The sequence below is a fragment of the Salmo salar genome, chromosome 16 (assembly GCF_965601325.2).
Source record: "Salmo salar chromosome 16, fSalSal1, whole genome shotgun sequence".
NCBI classification, from domain to species: Eukaryota; Metazoa; Chordata; class Actinopteri; order Salmoniformes; family Salmonidae; genus Salmo; species Salmo salar.
This window is the reverse complement of record NC_138306.1, coordinates 16,641,203-16,656,275: the sequence shown is the minus strand read 5'-3', so window position 1 is coordinate 16,656,275 and position 15,073 is coordinate 16,641,203. Positions and strand designations below refer to the sequence as shown.

Genomic DNA, 15,073 nt, shown 5'->3' with positions numbered 1-15,073 from the left:
CTAAGTCCAGCATATAATAACACACTTCCATACGGTCTATACAGCACACCACTAAACCAGATGCTCCGGAGGCTGTGTAATGTAAACCGTAGATGGATGTCCTTTGTTAACTGGAGTGGCCAGTAGTTCTTCTCTCTGTTCTCTCCTAGTCGTTCTGTTATTTTCTGTGTCGGTCGGGCTATCCTCTTCTCACAACACTGAGCTGATCTCATCCTGGATCTGAGAGATGAGGATCTGGGAGAGCACAATGCCTGCAATCTGACAGAGACAAGAACACACTCCGTCTGCATCCCAAATATCACCCTATTCCCTACACAGTGCACTAGTTTTGTCCCGAGCCCAGTATATAGAATAGGGTCTCATTTGGGTCGCAGGCTGGGTGCTAACTCACTCCCAACACCGCCACTCACTTACTGAAGTAAGTCTCTTAAATAAAGCTTAATACGGCTTACTAAGAACAGTCTCTGAAGGTCAAAACTTGCATGGCTTTACCATGCACAGTGGATACAATTCTTTTGCTTAGAAGAAATTTGCTAACATCTGGATGAAAACAGACTGTAGAGTCATAGTTATTCTATGACCTTAACACATTGTGTTTGTTTTAACTTGCATCAATAGGAGCTTTTTTGTGCAAGTGATCACAGCATCGGGTGATGTAAACAACAGTTAAATAAATGAAGAGACAGGGAAAGTAGGCATTGACACCTGCTCTTGAATACGACGCCACATCAAAGCTGTTGGAATTGTAAGGCAATTGTTTTGACGTGACTCGTGGGTAATTTACACACTTCCCTCTCGGAGGAGACCAAATCAGTGGAATATCAGAGCAAGGGATAGATGGAGAGACTGTAGTGGGAGAGAGAAGTGACAGATTAGAGAGTAGTGAGCAGCCCCGTTCATTAGTGACTGTACAAACTGCACACAGCACTCTGAGAAATGAGCTACTGTACCAGCAGACAAGAAGTGGGTGAGTCATAAACTTAATTAAACACCAACCTAAATTATCCCACATTTTGAAAGCTTTCAAGGCTATTATAGGGATGTGATTCATGAGTGTCTCACACTCAGGATGTGAGGGAATATAGGCATGGATAATATCTTAGATGTGGTAAGTAGGCCACCATCTCAGTGGTGGGTTTTATCATCCCAACCTGAATCTAAAATCTGCTTGTGCCTCATTTTTGTTGTATGCAGACCCACTATGAGACGCCGGTGTTCCCCACTCCACCTCTGTATGTAGTCCTTGTACATGGGTTACCTGAGGCAGGGAGAGACCCAGAGCTAGAGCCCCCACCAATAGCAGGTGGGACTCAATCCACAGAACCGCCCTGTCTGCACAACCCACTGGATAGATGGACTTGGTGGCCTCCAGGTAGTTCTGAGTCTGGACCCCAAAGCCACACATGGTGTTGATCACAACCTGTACAGAGACAAAAGAACATTAAGACTTCATACATAAGCGATCATGATGCGCTGTTGACTCAAAACAGATGATTACATTGTAATAACATATGATTGAATTATAATCAACCACATCTACTTAAATGAATTGTGATTAATTGAATCTGTTATAATTACCATGTAGTTGCTGCAGGTTGTAGCACTACCTGGGTTCTTATGTTTAGTTAATGACTTTCTGATCGCGTTGTAAACGGTCAGTGGAATTCTATCCAGAGTGAGAAATCGTGTATACTTTTGTCTGTAGATCTCCATTTAAGTGTTTTAATTCTCTCCAGTAATGAGGGTAATGTCTGCATTTATACATAATGACCTGTGTGTATGTAAGTTTAGTGACCTTAACCCATCCAACTTCTGACACCAACGCTGCAAATTCAGGGATTAGCCCCTACCGGGACTCGAACCCAGGTCCAGAGACTGTCAACCCAACGGATCCAAACCCCTTGACCAGGCTGCTGTCGGGTTAATGTACATACAGTGCATTCAGAAATGCCCCCAAAATACACATACCACATGTCAAAGTGGAATAATATTTTTTACAAGGTAATCAAATGAAAAGCTGGAATGTCTTGAGTCAATAAGTATTCAACCCCTTTTTTTATGGGAAGCCTAAATAAGTTTAGGAGTAAACATTTGCTTAAGCAGTCACAAGTTGCATGGACTCACTCTGTGTGCAATAATACTGTTTAACACAATTTTTTATGACTACCTCATCTCTGTACCCCACACATGCAATTTCCCTCAGTCGAGCAGGGAATTTCAAACACAGATTTAACCAATTCCTCACAAAGAAGGGCACCTATTGGTAGATGTGTAAAAACATTTGAAAGCAAACATTGAATATCCCTTTGAACATGGTGATGTTATTAATTACGCATTGGATGGTGTATCAATACATTAAGTCACTACAAAGATATAGGCGTCCGTCGACTCGGTGGCCGGAGAGGAAGGAAACTGCTCAGGGATTTCATCATGAGCCCAATGGTGACTAAAACAGAGTTGAATGAATGTGATAGGAGAACTGAGGATGGATCAACAATATTGTAGTTACTCCACAATACTAACCTAAATGACAGAATGAAAAGGAGGCCTGTACAGAATAAAAATATTCCAAAACATGCATCCTGTTTGTTATAAGGCAGTAAAGTAAAACTGCAATAAATGTGGCAAAGAAATTAACTTAATGTCCTGAATACAAAGTGTTATGTTTGGGGCAAATCCAACACAACATCACTGAGTACCACTCTTCATATTTTCAAGCATGGTGGTGGCTGCATCATGTTATGGGTTATGCTTGTCATCAGCAAGGGTGTTTTTTAGGATAAAAGCCTACAGGGAAAACCTGGTTCAGTCTGCTTTCAAACAGACACTGGGAGACAAATGCACTTTTCAGCAGGACAATAACCTAAAACAAGGCCAAATACACACTGAATTTACAAAACATGAAGATTGAACACGTTTGCCCTCAGAACAGCCTCACTTAGTCAGGGCATGGACTCTACAAGATGTCGAAAGCTTTCCACAGGGATGCTGGCCCATGTTGACTCCAATGCTTCCCACAGTTGTCACATTGGCTGGATGTCCTTTGGGGGTGGTGGACCATTCTTGATACACACAGGAAACTGTTGAATGTGAAAAACCCAGAACGGTTGCAATTCTTCTTCTCAATTGTCTCAAGGCTTCAAAATCCTTCTTTAACCGGTCTCCTCCCCTTCATCTACACTGATTGAAGTGGATTTAACAAGTGACATCAATAAGGGATCATAGCTTCCACCTGGATTCACCTGGTCAGTCTGTCATGGAAAGAGCAGGTGTTCTTAATGTTTTATACACTCGGTGTACACTGGAGTTGCTTACCAATACAACATTGAATGTTCCTGAGTGGCTTAGTTACAGTTTTTAAATCGGCTTAAATCTATGGCAAGACTGTCTCGCAATGATCAACAACCAATTGGAGAGCGCTTGAAGAATTAAAAAATTATAATGTGCAAATATTGTACAATACAGGTGTGCAAAGCTCTTAGAGACTTACCCATAAAGACTCACAGTTGTAATCGCTGCCCAAGGTAATTCTAACATGTATTGCCTCAGGGGTGTGAACACTTATGTAAATTAATTTCTGTGTTTCAGTTTCAATAAGTTGGCAAACATTTCATTATGGGGTATTGTGTGTAGATTATTATATATGTTTTAATTCATTTTGAATTCAGGCTGTGACGACAAAATGTGGAATAAGCAAAGGGGTATGAATACTTTCTGAATGCACTGTATGTATGTTCTGAGCCCCCACCCACCTCTCCTGGTACGGGGGTGCAGCAGGAGTAAGGGACAGCACAGCGCTCAGAGCTGGGGTTCCCCTGGGTGCAGTTGAAGTACAGGTTCCATGACCAGTCAGTGTAGTTGTTCCAGCCGCAGCACTTGAACTGAGTGAATGAGAAATATAAGGAAAAGGGATCATTAGAAACATTGTCTGGTACATTCTCTCACTCTCCACTCCTGGGAGGACCCACCAGCAGCCAAAGTGTGCCCGTATGTGCAGATGGGTGAACACGCGAGGGGAGACGCAGAATGCATTGAACAGCATGTTACTCAGGGGCTTTTATGTGGAAAGCCTGATTGAAGCTGTGGTAATGGAACTTTTGATCTGCCATCTCTGTGGTGTCCTGGTTAGTTGTGCTGACATGTTAAATCAACCTCCCCAACGGGAACAGGTCAGTTGCAAAGACTTCAAAATGGCGTTGTGTGCCTATTGGGTCTCGCTGTAATGAACTCAACCCGGGTGTGATGTGGTTTAACTTATTAAGAGAAAATAGCATGTTATGTAAGTGTGGAATGTAGTGGAATAGATTACCGCTCTCTGAATGTAGTGGAATAGATTACCTCTCTCTAAATGGAGTGGAATAGATTTCCCCTCTCTGAATGTAGTGGAATAGATTTCCCGCTCTCTGAATGTAGTGGAATAGATTACCGCTCTCTGAATGTAGTGGAATAGATTACCTCTCTCTAAATGGAGTGGAATAGATTTCCCCTCTCTGAATGTAGTGGAATAGATTTCCCGCTCTCTGAATGTAGTGGAATAGATTACCGCTCTCTGAATGTAGTGGAATAGATTACCTCTCTCTAAATGGAGTGGAATAGATTTCCCCTCTCTGAATGTAGTGGAATAGATTTCCCGCTCTCTGAATGTAGTGGAATAGATTACCGCTCTCTGAATGTAGTGGAATAGATTACCTCTCTCTAAATGGAGTGGAATAGATTTCCCCTCTCTGAATGTAGTGGAATAGATTTCCCGCTCTCTGAATGTAGTGGAATAGATTACCGCTCTCTGAATGTAGTGGAATAGATTACCGCTCTCTGAATGTAGTGGAATAGATTTCCCCTCTCTGAATGTAGTGGAATAGATTTCCCGCTCTCTGAATGTAGTGGAATAGATTTCCCGCTCTCTGAATGTAGTGGAATAGATTACCGCACTCTGAATGTAGTGGAATAGATTACCGCTCTCTGAATGTAGTGGAATAGACTACCTCTCTCTGAATGTAGTGGAATAGATTACCGCTCTCTGAATGTAGTGGAATAGATTACCTCTCTCTGAATGTAGTCCATGAGGTTCTGCAGATCCAGGTCATCCCTGTAGTGCACGATGGCTTTATTCACAAACTTCCCCAGAGCGTCTCGTGTCTGGGGTTACAGAGGAGAAGGGGGATAGGTATGTAAAGTACTATGTTCATGTAAATTGGCTTGTTTGATTATGGGAATGGCCCCTAGGGGATGTTTTTAGAAAGCTACACGTAGGGGGCCCTGGGGCTGGAATAGATGGCTCCTAATGTGCTATGACGGCTGTAATAACAGAGTGGTAATAAGCCCGCAGTCCCTCTGGAGAATCTCCTCCCTCCCCCTACCTCCCCTCTCCCTTCCTCACTGTCTGTCACCCGCAGCATGCCTCTAGGCACCTCCTGAATGTCATTAACGGCAAACGTCCTAGAAGAGATCTTGTTGAAATTGAACATTTGGTTCCACTTTGAAGTGACAGAGCGTTTGAATCATTTAGCGGATGGGGAGAGGATGCTACGAGTGTGGTTAAACTGTCCTGTTTTAGCAGCGAAGGGAGCGCAGACACGAAGACAGCACAGAGAGAGAGTAGGAACTAGACAGAGACCAGGCTGTAGGCGCAGTACCAGACCCCAGGAAGTGTAGAAACAGTACCTGGTCTGAATAGAAGAAGCCCAGGACAGCTATGGCCAGCTGAGTGAGGAAGACCAGAGTCAGACTGAAGGAGAACTGGAGAAGAAGACGTTACAGGTAGGTACAGATTTGCTCATAAGTGCTATTTCCAGTCCTGACCTTTTAACATTCTCCAATAGAGGGATAAAGTTGTTATACTGAATATCGTTTAGGAGCACCTTCTTCCTACAGTCTTCACATTTATTGTGTCAAGGTGGCTTGAATATGAAAACCTTGGCCTTACCGTCTTCAGAAGGTGAATGTTTTCTCGCAGGGCTCCGATGCAGCCGCAGAAGGTGATGAAGAACATGACCACGCCCACCACGATCAGGATGACCGCCGGGTCGATCAGGAACGTGTCTCTGACCGTGTCTGCAAGAGACGAACACAGACAACCGTGTGGTGTGATCCACTAACACAACCTACTATGAGCTGGGGGATCTTTCTGGGCACCTCCACTGGGGATTGATTTCACAGTTTCACAGTGATATTGGAATGAATGAAAAGCAAACCATGTCATGAAGTTAAGATTGCAGAAAACTTTGGGTATTGATTCATATTTTCAGATACAGATTCATGGTTTGGAATATACAAAATAAAATGGGTCATACCTGTTGCTTTTTGAACCTTTGCATATACCCCTATAGCAACAATCAGCAAGGAGAAGACCTGAAAGAGGACCAAAAAAATCTGATATGCATATAATCTCCTTAAAATAGTAATAATACAACTTCTTTTAGATAGGGAACACTTAACAGTTAATAACTTAGGGCTCTATTCAATCCGCATCACAGAAGTTCAGCTTGACAGCGTGATTGAAATTTAAAGGCAATGTTCCCGCTTTAGCGGAGACTGCATTTATGATAAACGCTGCACATGTCGGATCAATATGAAATGACTTTTTACATTTCTATCGTGGAACCTGTTACGCTTCAGCCTGACAGATTGAATAGAGCCCTTAAAATACTGGTTTTCATACTGTCTTCAGATTGAATAGAGCCCTTAAAATACTGGTTTTCATACTGTCTTCAGCCTGACAGATTGAATAGAGCCCTTAAAATACTGGTTTTCATACTGTCTTCAGCCTGACAGATTGAATAGAGCCCTTAAAATACTGGTTTTCATACTGTCTTCAGCCTGACAGATTGAATAGAGCCCTTAAAATACTGGTTTTCATACTGTCTTCAGCCTGACAGATTGAATAGAGCCCTTAAAATACTGGTTTTCATACTGTCTTCAGCCTGACAGATTGAATAGAGCCCTTAAAATACTGGTTTTCATACTGTCTTCAGCCTGACAGATTGAATAGAGCCCTTAAAATACTGGTTTTCATACTGTCTTCAGCCTGACAGATTGAATAGAGCCCTTAAAATACTGGTTTTCATACTGTCTTCAGCCTGACAGATTGAATAGAGCCCTTAAAATACTGGTTTTCATACTGTCTTCAGATTGAATAGAGCCCTTAAAATACTGGTTTTCATACTGTCTTCAGCCTGACAGATTGAATAGAGCCCTTAAAATACTGGTTTTCATACTGTCTTCAGATTGAATAGAGCCCTTAAAATACTGGTTTTCATACTGTCTTCAGCCTGACAGATTGAATAGAGCCCTTAAAATACTGGTTTTCATACTGTCTTCAGCCTGACAGATTGAATAGAGCCCTTAAAATACTGGTTTTCATACTGTCTTCAGCCTGACAGATTGAATAGAGCCCTTAAAATACTGGTTTTCATACTGTCTTCAGCCTGACAGATTGAATAGAGCCCTTAAAATACTGGTTTTCATACTGTCTTCAGCCTGACAGATTGAATAGAGCCCTTAAAATACTGGTTTTCATACTGTCTTCAGCCTGACAGATTGAATAGAGCCCTTAAAATACTGGTTTTCATACTGTCTTCAGATTGAATAGAGCCCTTAAAATACTGGTTTTCATACTGTCTTCAGATTGAATAGAGCCCTTAAAATACTGGTTTTCATACTGTCTTCAGCCTGACAGATTGAATAGAGCCCTTAAAATACTGGTTTTCATACTGTCTTCAGATTGAATAGAGCCCTTAAAATACTGGTTTTCATACTGTCTTCAGCCTGACAGATTGAATAGAGCCCTTAAAATACTGGTTTTCATACTGTCTTCAGCCTGACAGATTGAATAGAGCCCTTAAAATACTGGTTTTCATACTGTCTTCAGCCTGACAGATTGAATAGAGCCCTTAAAATACTGGTTTTCATACTGTCTTCAGCCTGACAGATTGAATAGAGCCCTTAAAATACTGGTTTTCATACTGTCTTCAGCCTGACAGATTGAATAGAGCCCTTAAAATACTGGTTTTCATACTGTCTTCAGCCTGACAGATTGAATAGAGCCCTTAAAATACTGGTTTTCATACTGTCTTCAGCCTGACAGATTGAATAGAGCCCTTAAAATACTGGTTTTCATACTGTCTTCAGCCTGACAGATTGAATAGAGCCCTTAAAATACTGGTTTTTGTTTTTGTTGCTGCAGTTTTCAACCCTGGGCTTAGGGCCATTCATCAAATCAGTCCAGCCTTGCCTTCAATTTCTCTCTCCATTTATTTTTTGGGGAATTGTCTGGTTCATTTGTCAGCTTTTGTTGTGTAGTTTCATCTTTGCCAAACTAATCTCAGACAGAAGATTTTATAGTTGTTCCAGCTCTTCATTGTATTTCTATTCTTTTTTGGCAGACAGAATAGGCTCCCCTATTCATGGAGCTAGAGTCCTTGGAGCTAGAGTCCTTGGAGCTAGAGTCCTTGTCAGTAGGTGATGTGTACTCTCAAAAAGCACAGCCCTGAAGGAGTTAAGAGTTCTGTTTTCAAAATCTATTTCCCTACATGATTGTTATACCACCTTGAATGATCATTTGTATGACTTGTCTTTTGTTTACAGACCCCCTGATTGGCTTCCTGATGGCCAATAGTGTGTGGTTCTGAGCGAGCTTGTACACCGTAGGATGTCTCTGAAATTAATTACACAAGCTCCTATTTAAACATACAAAAATGGTTGTCTCATACTGCTTTGTCTCGTTGAAATAAAAACTAGATTTTGCAAGAGAGACTTGCATTGACCATTAACAATCATAGACGTCTTGATAGATAGTGTGGTTTGTTTGCGAGGAGGATCTGTGTGGGTTATGCACAGCAAGGACAGAATTCAAATGGTTTGTTGTGCTCTGTCTTTCTGTCATGGAATCATCAACGTCTGAAAAGAGTTGCTGTCATAACCGCCTTGGTTGGAGAGCAATACCTAGCAACAGTGTACTTTTCCATTTACGACCTCTAGATAATATATCTATCTACACACAACACAGTTTGATTGGAGCTCCAGTGTTATCACGGTCGTCAAATAAATCAATACTGTAATTGTTGCTCTTAGGTTGCCTGTGATTCCCTCTGGGCTGGCTGGCTGAAACATGGCTATTGTATAGAATTGATCTGTGCTGGCCTCCTGGGGGGTGCAGCGGTCTAAGACACTGCATCGCAGTGCTAGTGGTGTTACTACAGACCCGGGTTCATTCCCGGGCTGTGCCACAACCGGCCGTGGCCGAGAGTCCCATAGGACAGCGCACAATTGGCCCAGTGTCGTCCGGGTTAGGTTTGGCCTGGGGGGACTTTACTTGGCGCCCTAGCGACTCCTTGTGGTGGGCCGGGTGCCTGCAGGCTGACCCCCGGTCGCCAGTTGAACAGTGTTTCCTCCGACACATTGGTGCGGCTGGCTTCCGGGTTAAGAGAGTGGGTGTTTAGAAGTCTGGTTAGGCGGGTCATGTTTTGGAGGACGCATGACTCCACGTTCGCCTCACCTGAGCCCAATGGGGAGTTGCAGGGATGAGACAAGATCGTAATTGGGGGAAAAAATAATAATAATAATGTTGGTCTGTGCTGGGAATAAGGTACACTGGTGAAAGTATTCCAGATATGTTTCCAGGCTTTGAACAGGGAGAAACGGTCCTGTATCCTGGGTGATTGTGTTGGGGCGGCCTGAGCCCCTGACTCAGCTGAGCCAGGCCAGGGGGGCAAGACCGGAACAAAAGGCTGTAGCACTGCAGTCCAGGGCCTGTCCAGATAAACACACACAACTAGCCCAGTGATGTTTGGCTGCCACCGGTCCCCTGGCCTGGACGGTTCAATAACACGTTCTGCACATCTCTGTTCTCTCTGTCTAGACATGGATAAAGAAGGCTTGATAGAGCTGTGATATCACAGGTTGCAATATATTCCTGATGGGATTTGCTCCTGCACAAAGAGCCAATGGAACTTCAATGCGACCCCCATCCCGTGAGTGCTTCGTCTCTCGTCTATCACATAATCTCTGCCCTATCCTTTATCTTATTGTAGCTGTCTGCTTCACCCATAGAGATAAAACCCAGTGTTATCTCTATGGCTTCAACACCATGTACCAGCATCAAGCCCCCTGTCTATCTGCCACATGGCCGCACACTCACAATGACGACATGGTCATGTGAGCTTTAGGACAGCCATTCAGCCCATGTGCTTGGTAGAAGAGATCAGTCTATAGGAGACCGACAATATGCTCTTTAACAAACGGTGGTGTTGAAGACTTACCAGACACACAAGCTTTTCATTGAATAAACACAATACTGGCTAAATAGTTTAGAGTGTAGGCTTTAGGTCTACACTACAACAAACGTGTAACTTTGGTCATGTAAAAGATAACCATTCCTCATGACATTTTACACCACCCCTAAGACTTTCAGCAAGTTGAGGAATAGTTAACGGTGCAAAGTTAATGAAGAACCATTGAAATGAGACAGTACATTTCACCAACAACGTGTCAGATTAATATATCGTTGGTGTGAATGTCGACATTTTACAGTTGTGAATCATCTAAACAGGGAGCGTCTGCCAGCTGTTTGCAGCCCAGGAAACCTTTGAGTTATATCTCTGCATGTTTAATTCATGAGCGTTTAGCTTGAGAGCGTATTTCTCTGTTTTTTAGAGGTGCAGCATTCTGTTGCTCAATGGTTTGTACACTGCATTGTACATTACATTCATCTACAGCCAGATCACTGGTGCTTAGGGCTTATGTTTGTTACAGTATGTTAGAGGTCTTCAGCCGAGTGGCTCCACTTACCCAGAACAAGAAGCTGAAAAAGAACAGGAAGTACCTTATCCAAGGGTTGATGAAGGAAAAAGTCTCGGCTCGGTTAAGATTCAATTTCCTATCCATTTTTGTTCTTTTCTATGCTCCAAAAAATATAAATATACCCAGAAAACTTCCAAGTCTTCCTTGGGAAAGAGGTCTTCTAACCTCAATGGCACGTCCTGATTAAATAAAAGTTCATAAATAAAATAAAAACCTCCAAAAACAAACACAGAATTGCCTAGTCCAACCCCAGAGATATTTGACCACCATACGAATCAGCTTCTGTGTAAAGTTTGCAGTGGCTGCTGCCTAAAAAGGGGGGCTAGCAGCTGTGACGCTGCCCTGCCATGGCTGGTAAGCACCAGAACTGTCCTGCAAGCCCAGGAATCAGGTTACACAAAATATATGTGGCCTCAGTGCTGCTGAATGGCCCATTGGCCCAGGAGCTTTAATGTATTGTCAGCCTGTCTGTCACTGAGGCTGCCTGTCACTCAATAAACAACCAGGTCTTTTTTTATATATATATATAGAGAGAGATATATATCAAATAGCTAAATTATCCATAGCATGACCATCTTAAAACAATTCCATATGTCAGCTTAGCACCCCCCCAAAATGTCTTAGACTAAAGAAGTAAGTAACCATACCAAACGTAACATAAACTCATTTGAGTGTTCGGGATTTACTGTTACTATGTTACGTCTAGTCTATGAGACCAGGCTGCAGTAAAGGACTACAGTGTAGCCTTATAAGAGTAGCCTACAACAAGAGAAACATCTAGTCAAATCAAGTCCCTGTGATCAATATTCATATGTGGGTATATATATAGGTTGTCTAGGGCCTAGGGGATGGACATTGTGTATTGACAGTGGGGCCGGAATCTGAAGCAATTGCTTTTTTAGTCTTCAGCGTTTTACCGTAAATGCGATCTCTGTGAATGTCAGGGAAATTGCCTTTAAAAGGCACATTGTTGGTATTGCAATGCGCTTGACGACAAAGGGCCTCTGATGGAATCCTGGCCAAAGTTTTACAACACCAGAGCATTCTCTGTAGGCTATCACATTTTCTGATTTCTTAGTATGGGCCTACCCAATGAAAGTGGCCTTCAAGAATGTGGAAATGTAAATTTGACCTAAAAAAAGCATCCTCATGTCCTGCTCTCTCCCTGTAGACTTAAGTTAACACCTGCTGTTGGGATGTTGTGGTCCCCTTGACCCCTAGTGTGTGATGTGATGAAAGAAATAAAAGCTGAAATAAATCATTCTCTCTACTATTATTCTGACATTTCACATTCTTAAAATAAAGAGGTGATCCTAACTGGCCTAAGACAGGGAATTTTCACTAGGATTAAATGTCAGGAATAGTGAAAAACTGAGTTAAATGTATTTGGCTAAGGTGTATGTAAACTTCCGACTTCAACTGTATCTCAGATTGGCCAATAAAAATAAAAGATTAAGATGGGCAAACGAACACAGACACTGGACAGAAGAACTCTGCCTAGAAGGCCAACATCCCAGAGTTGCCTCTTCACTGTTGATATTGAGACTGGTGTTTTGCGGGTACTCTTTAATGAAGCTGCCAGTTGAGGACTTGTCTGTTTCTCAAACTAGACACTAATGTACAGTTATGGCCAAAGGTTTTGAGAATGACACAAATATACATTTTCAAGGTTTGCTGCTTCAGTGTCTTTAGATATTTTTATCAGATGTTACTATGGAATACTGAAGTATAATTACAAGCATTTCATAAGTGTCAAAGGCTTTTATTGACAATTACATGAAGTTGATGCAAAGAGTCAATATTTGCAGTGTTGACCCTTCTTTTTCCAAGACCTCTGCAATCCGCCCTGCCATGCTGTCAATTAACTTCTGGGCCACACCCTGACTGATGACAGCCCATTCTTGCATAATCAATGCTTGGAGTTTGTCAGAATTTTGGGGTTTTTGTTTGTCTACCCGCCTCTTGAGGAGTGACCACAAGTTCTCAATGGGACTAAGGTCTGGGGCGTTTCCTGGCCATGGACCCAAAATATAGATGTTTTGTTCCCCGAGCCACTTAGTTATCACTTTTGCCTTATGGCAAGGTGCTCCATCATGCTGGAAAAGGCATTGTTCGTCACCAAACTGTTCCTGGATGGTTGGGAGAAGTTGCTCTCGGAGGATGTGTTGGTACCATTCTTTATTCATGGCTGTGTTCTTAGGCAAAATTATGAGTGAGCCCACTCCCTTGGCTCAGAAGCAACCCCACACATGAATGGTCTCAGGATGCTTTACTGTTGGCATGACACAGGACTGATGGTAGCGCTCACCTTGTCTTCTCCGGACAAGTTTTTTTCCGGATGCCCCAAACAGTCAGAAAGGGGATTCATCAGAGGCAATGACTTTACCCCAAGTCCTCAGCAGTTCAATCCCTGTACCTTTTACAGAATATCAGTCTGTCCCTGATGTTTTTCCTGGAGAGAAGTGGCTTCTTTGCTGCCCTTCTTGACACCAGGCAATCCTCCAAAAGTCTTCGCCTCACTGTGCGTGCAGATGCACTCACACCTGCCTGCTGCCATTCCTGAGCAAGCTCTCTACTGGTGGTGCCCCGATCCCGCAGCTGAATTAACTTTAGGAGATGGTCCTGGCGCTTGCTGGACTTTCTTGGGCGCCCTGAAGCCTTCTTCACAACAATTGAACCGCTCTCCTTGAAGTTCTTGATGATCCGATAAATGGTTGATTTAGGTGCAATCTTACTGGCAGCAATATCCTTGTCTGTGAAGCCCTTTCTTGTGCAAAGCAATGATGACGGCACGTGTTTTCTTGCAGGTAACCATGATTGTCAGAGGAAGAACAATGATTCCAAGCACCACCCTCCTTTTGAAGCTTCCAGTCTGTTATTCGAAGTCAATCAGCATGACAGAGTTATCTCCAGCCTTGTCCTCGTCAACACTCACACCTGTGTTAACGAGAGAATCACTGACATGATGTCAGCTGGTCCTTTTGTGGCAGGGCTGAAATGCAGTGGAAATGTTTTTGGGGGATTCAGTTCATTTGCATGGCAAAGAGGGACTTTGCAATTAATTGTATTCAGTCACCTGGAATGCATTTCACTTAACAGGTGTGCCTTGTTAATTTGTGAAATGTATTTTCTTCTTAATGCGTTTGAGCCAATCAGTTGTGTTGTGACAAGATAGGGTTGGTATACAGAAAATAGCACTATTTGGTAAAAGACCAAGTCCATATTATGGAAAGAACAGCTCATATAAGCAAAGAGACATGAAGGTCAGAACTTTGAAAGTTTCTTCAAGTGCAGTCACAAAAACCATCAAGCGCTATGATGAAACTAAACTGGCTCTCATGAGGACCGCCACCGGAAAGGAAGACCCAGAGTTTCCTCTGCTGCAGAGGATAAGTTCATTAGAGTTACCAGCCTCAGAAATCGGCAATTAACTGCACCTCAGATTGATCCTTACCGAGTTCAAGTAACAGACACATCTCAACATGAACTGTTCAGAGGAGACTGCGTGAATCAGGCCTTCATGGTCAAATTGCTGCAAAGAAACCACTACTAAAGGACACCTCATAATAAGAAGAGACTTGCTTTGGCCAAGAAACACGAGCAATTGACATTAGATCTGTGGAAATCTGACCTTTGGTCTGATGAGTCCAAATCTTAGATTTTTGGTTCCAACCGCCGTGTCTTTGTGAGACGCAGAGTGGGTGAACGGATGATCGCCAAATGTGTAGTTCTCACCGTGAAGCATGGAGGAGGTGTGATGGTGTGAGGGTTCTTTGCTGGTGACACTGTCTGTGATTTATTTAGAATTCAAGGCACAGTTAACCAGCATGGCTACCACAGCATTCTGCAGTGATACGCCATCCCATCTGGTTTGCGCTTAGTGGGATGATCATTTGTTTTTCAACAGGAAAATAACCCAAAACAAACCTCCAGGCTGTGTAAGGACTATTTGACCAAGAAGGAGAGTGATGGAGTGCTGCATCAGATGACCTGGCCTCCACAATCACCCGACCTCAACCCAACTGAGATGGTTTGGAATGAGTTGGACCGCAGAGTGAAGGAAAAGCAGCCAACAAGTGCTCAGCATATGTGGGAACTCCTTCGAGACTGTTGGAAAAGCATTCCAGGTGACTAACTCATGAAGCTGGTTGAGAGAATGCAAAGCTGAGTAAGTGTGTCCAAACTTCTGACTGGTACTGTGTATGTTTTTTTTAATTTAATTTTATTTTGAAGAAATCAAATAAAGTATGTTGGAAAATCAAACAGAATATCCCCA

General features: G+C 42.8%; 1 protein-coding gene across 2 annotated transcripts; it reads right to left on the bottom strand.

Annotated features, from left to right (window-relative positions):
• Window positions 1-126: 126 nt before the first annotated feature.
• On the bottom strand, window positions 127-11,184 carry tspan33b (tetraspanin 33b). 2 transcript variants are annotated; one of them, XM_014147920.3, is made up of 8 exons: window positions 10,786-11,181; window positions 6,291-6,348; window positions 5,924-6,051; window positions 5,662-5,736; window positions 5,041-5,136; window positions 3,753-3,881; window positions 1,259-1,420; window positions 127-258 (listed from the first exon to the last, which is right to left on the bottom strand). In XM_014147920.3, the coding sequence occupies exons 1-8, from the start codon at window positions 10,879-10,881 to the stop codon at window positions 190-192; spliced, it is 813 nt and encodes a 270-aa protein (XP_014003395.3). In that variant the 5' UTR covers window positions 10,882-11,181; the 3' UTR covers window positions 127-189. The 2 variants fall into 2 exon arrangements, with proteins under 2 accessions (XP_014003395.3, XP_045552959.2); XM_045697003.2 differs by lacking the exon at window positions 127-258 and having other exon boundaries at window positions 933-1,420; window positions 10,786-11,184.
• Between the last annotated feature and the right edge of the window lie 3,889 nt (window positions 11,185-15,073).

Bases quoted from the DNA above. Each gene is read 5' to 3' on its own strand.
- tspan33b (XM_045697003.2), bottom strand. From the start codon at position 10,881: ATGGATAGGAAATTGAATCTTAACCGAGCCGAGACTTTTTCCTTCATC. The intron at 6,349-10,785 runs GTAAGTGGAGCC...GTCCTCTTTCAG, and splicing joins TTTTCAGCTTCTTGTTCTGG to GTCTTCTCCTTGCTGATTGT. The intron at 6,052-6,290 runs GTATGACCCATT...CGTCTCTTGCAG, and splicing joins AAAGGTTCAAAAAGCAACAG to ACACGGTCAGAGACACGTTC.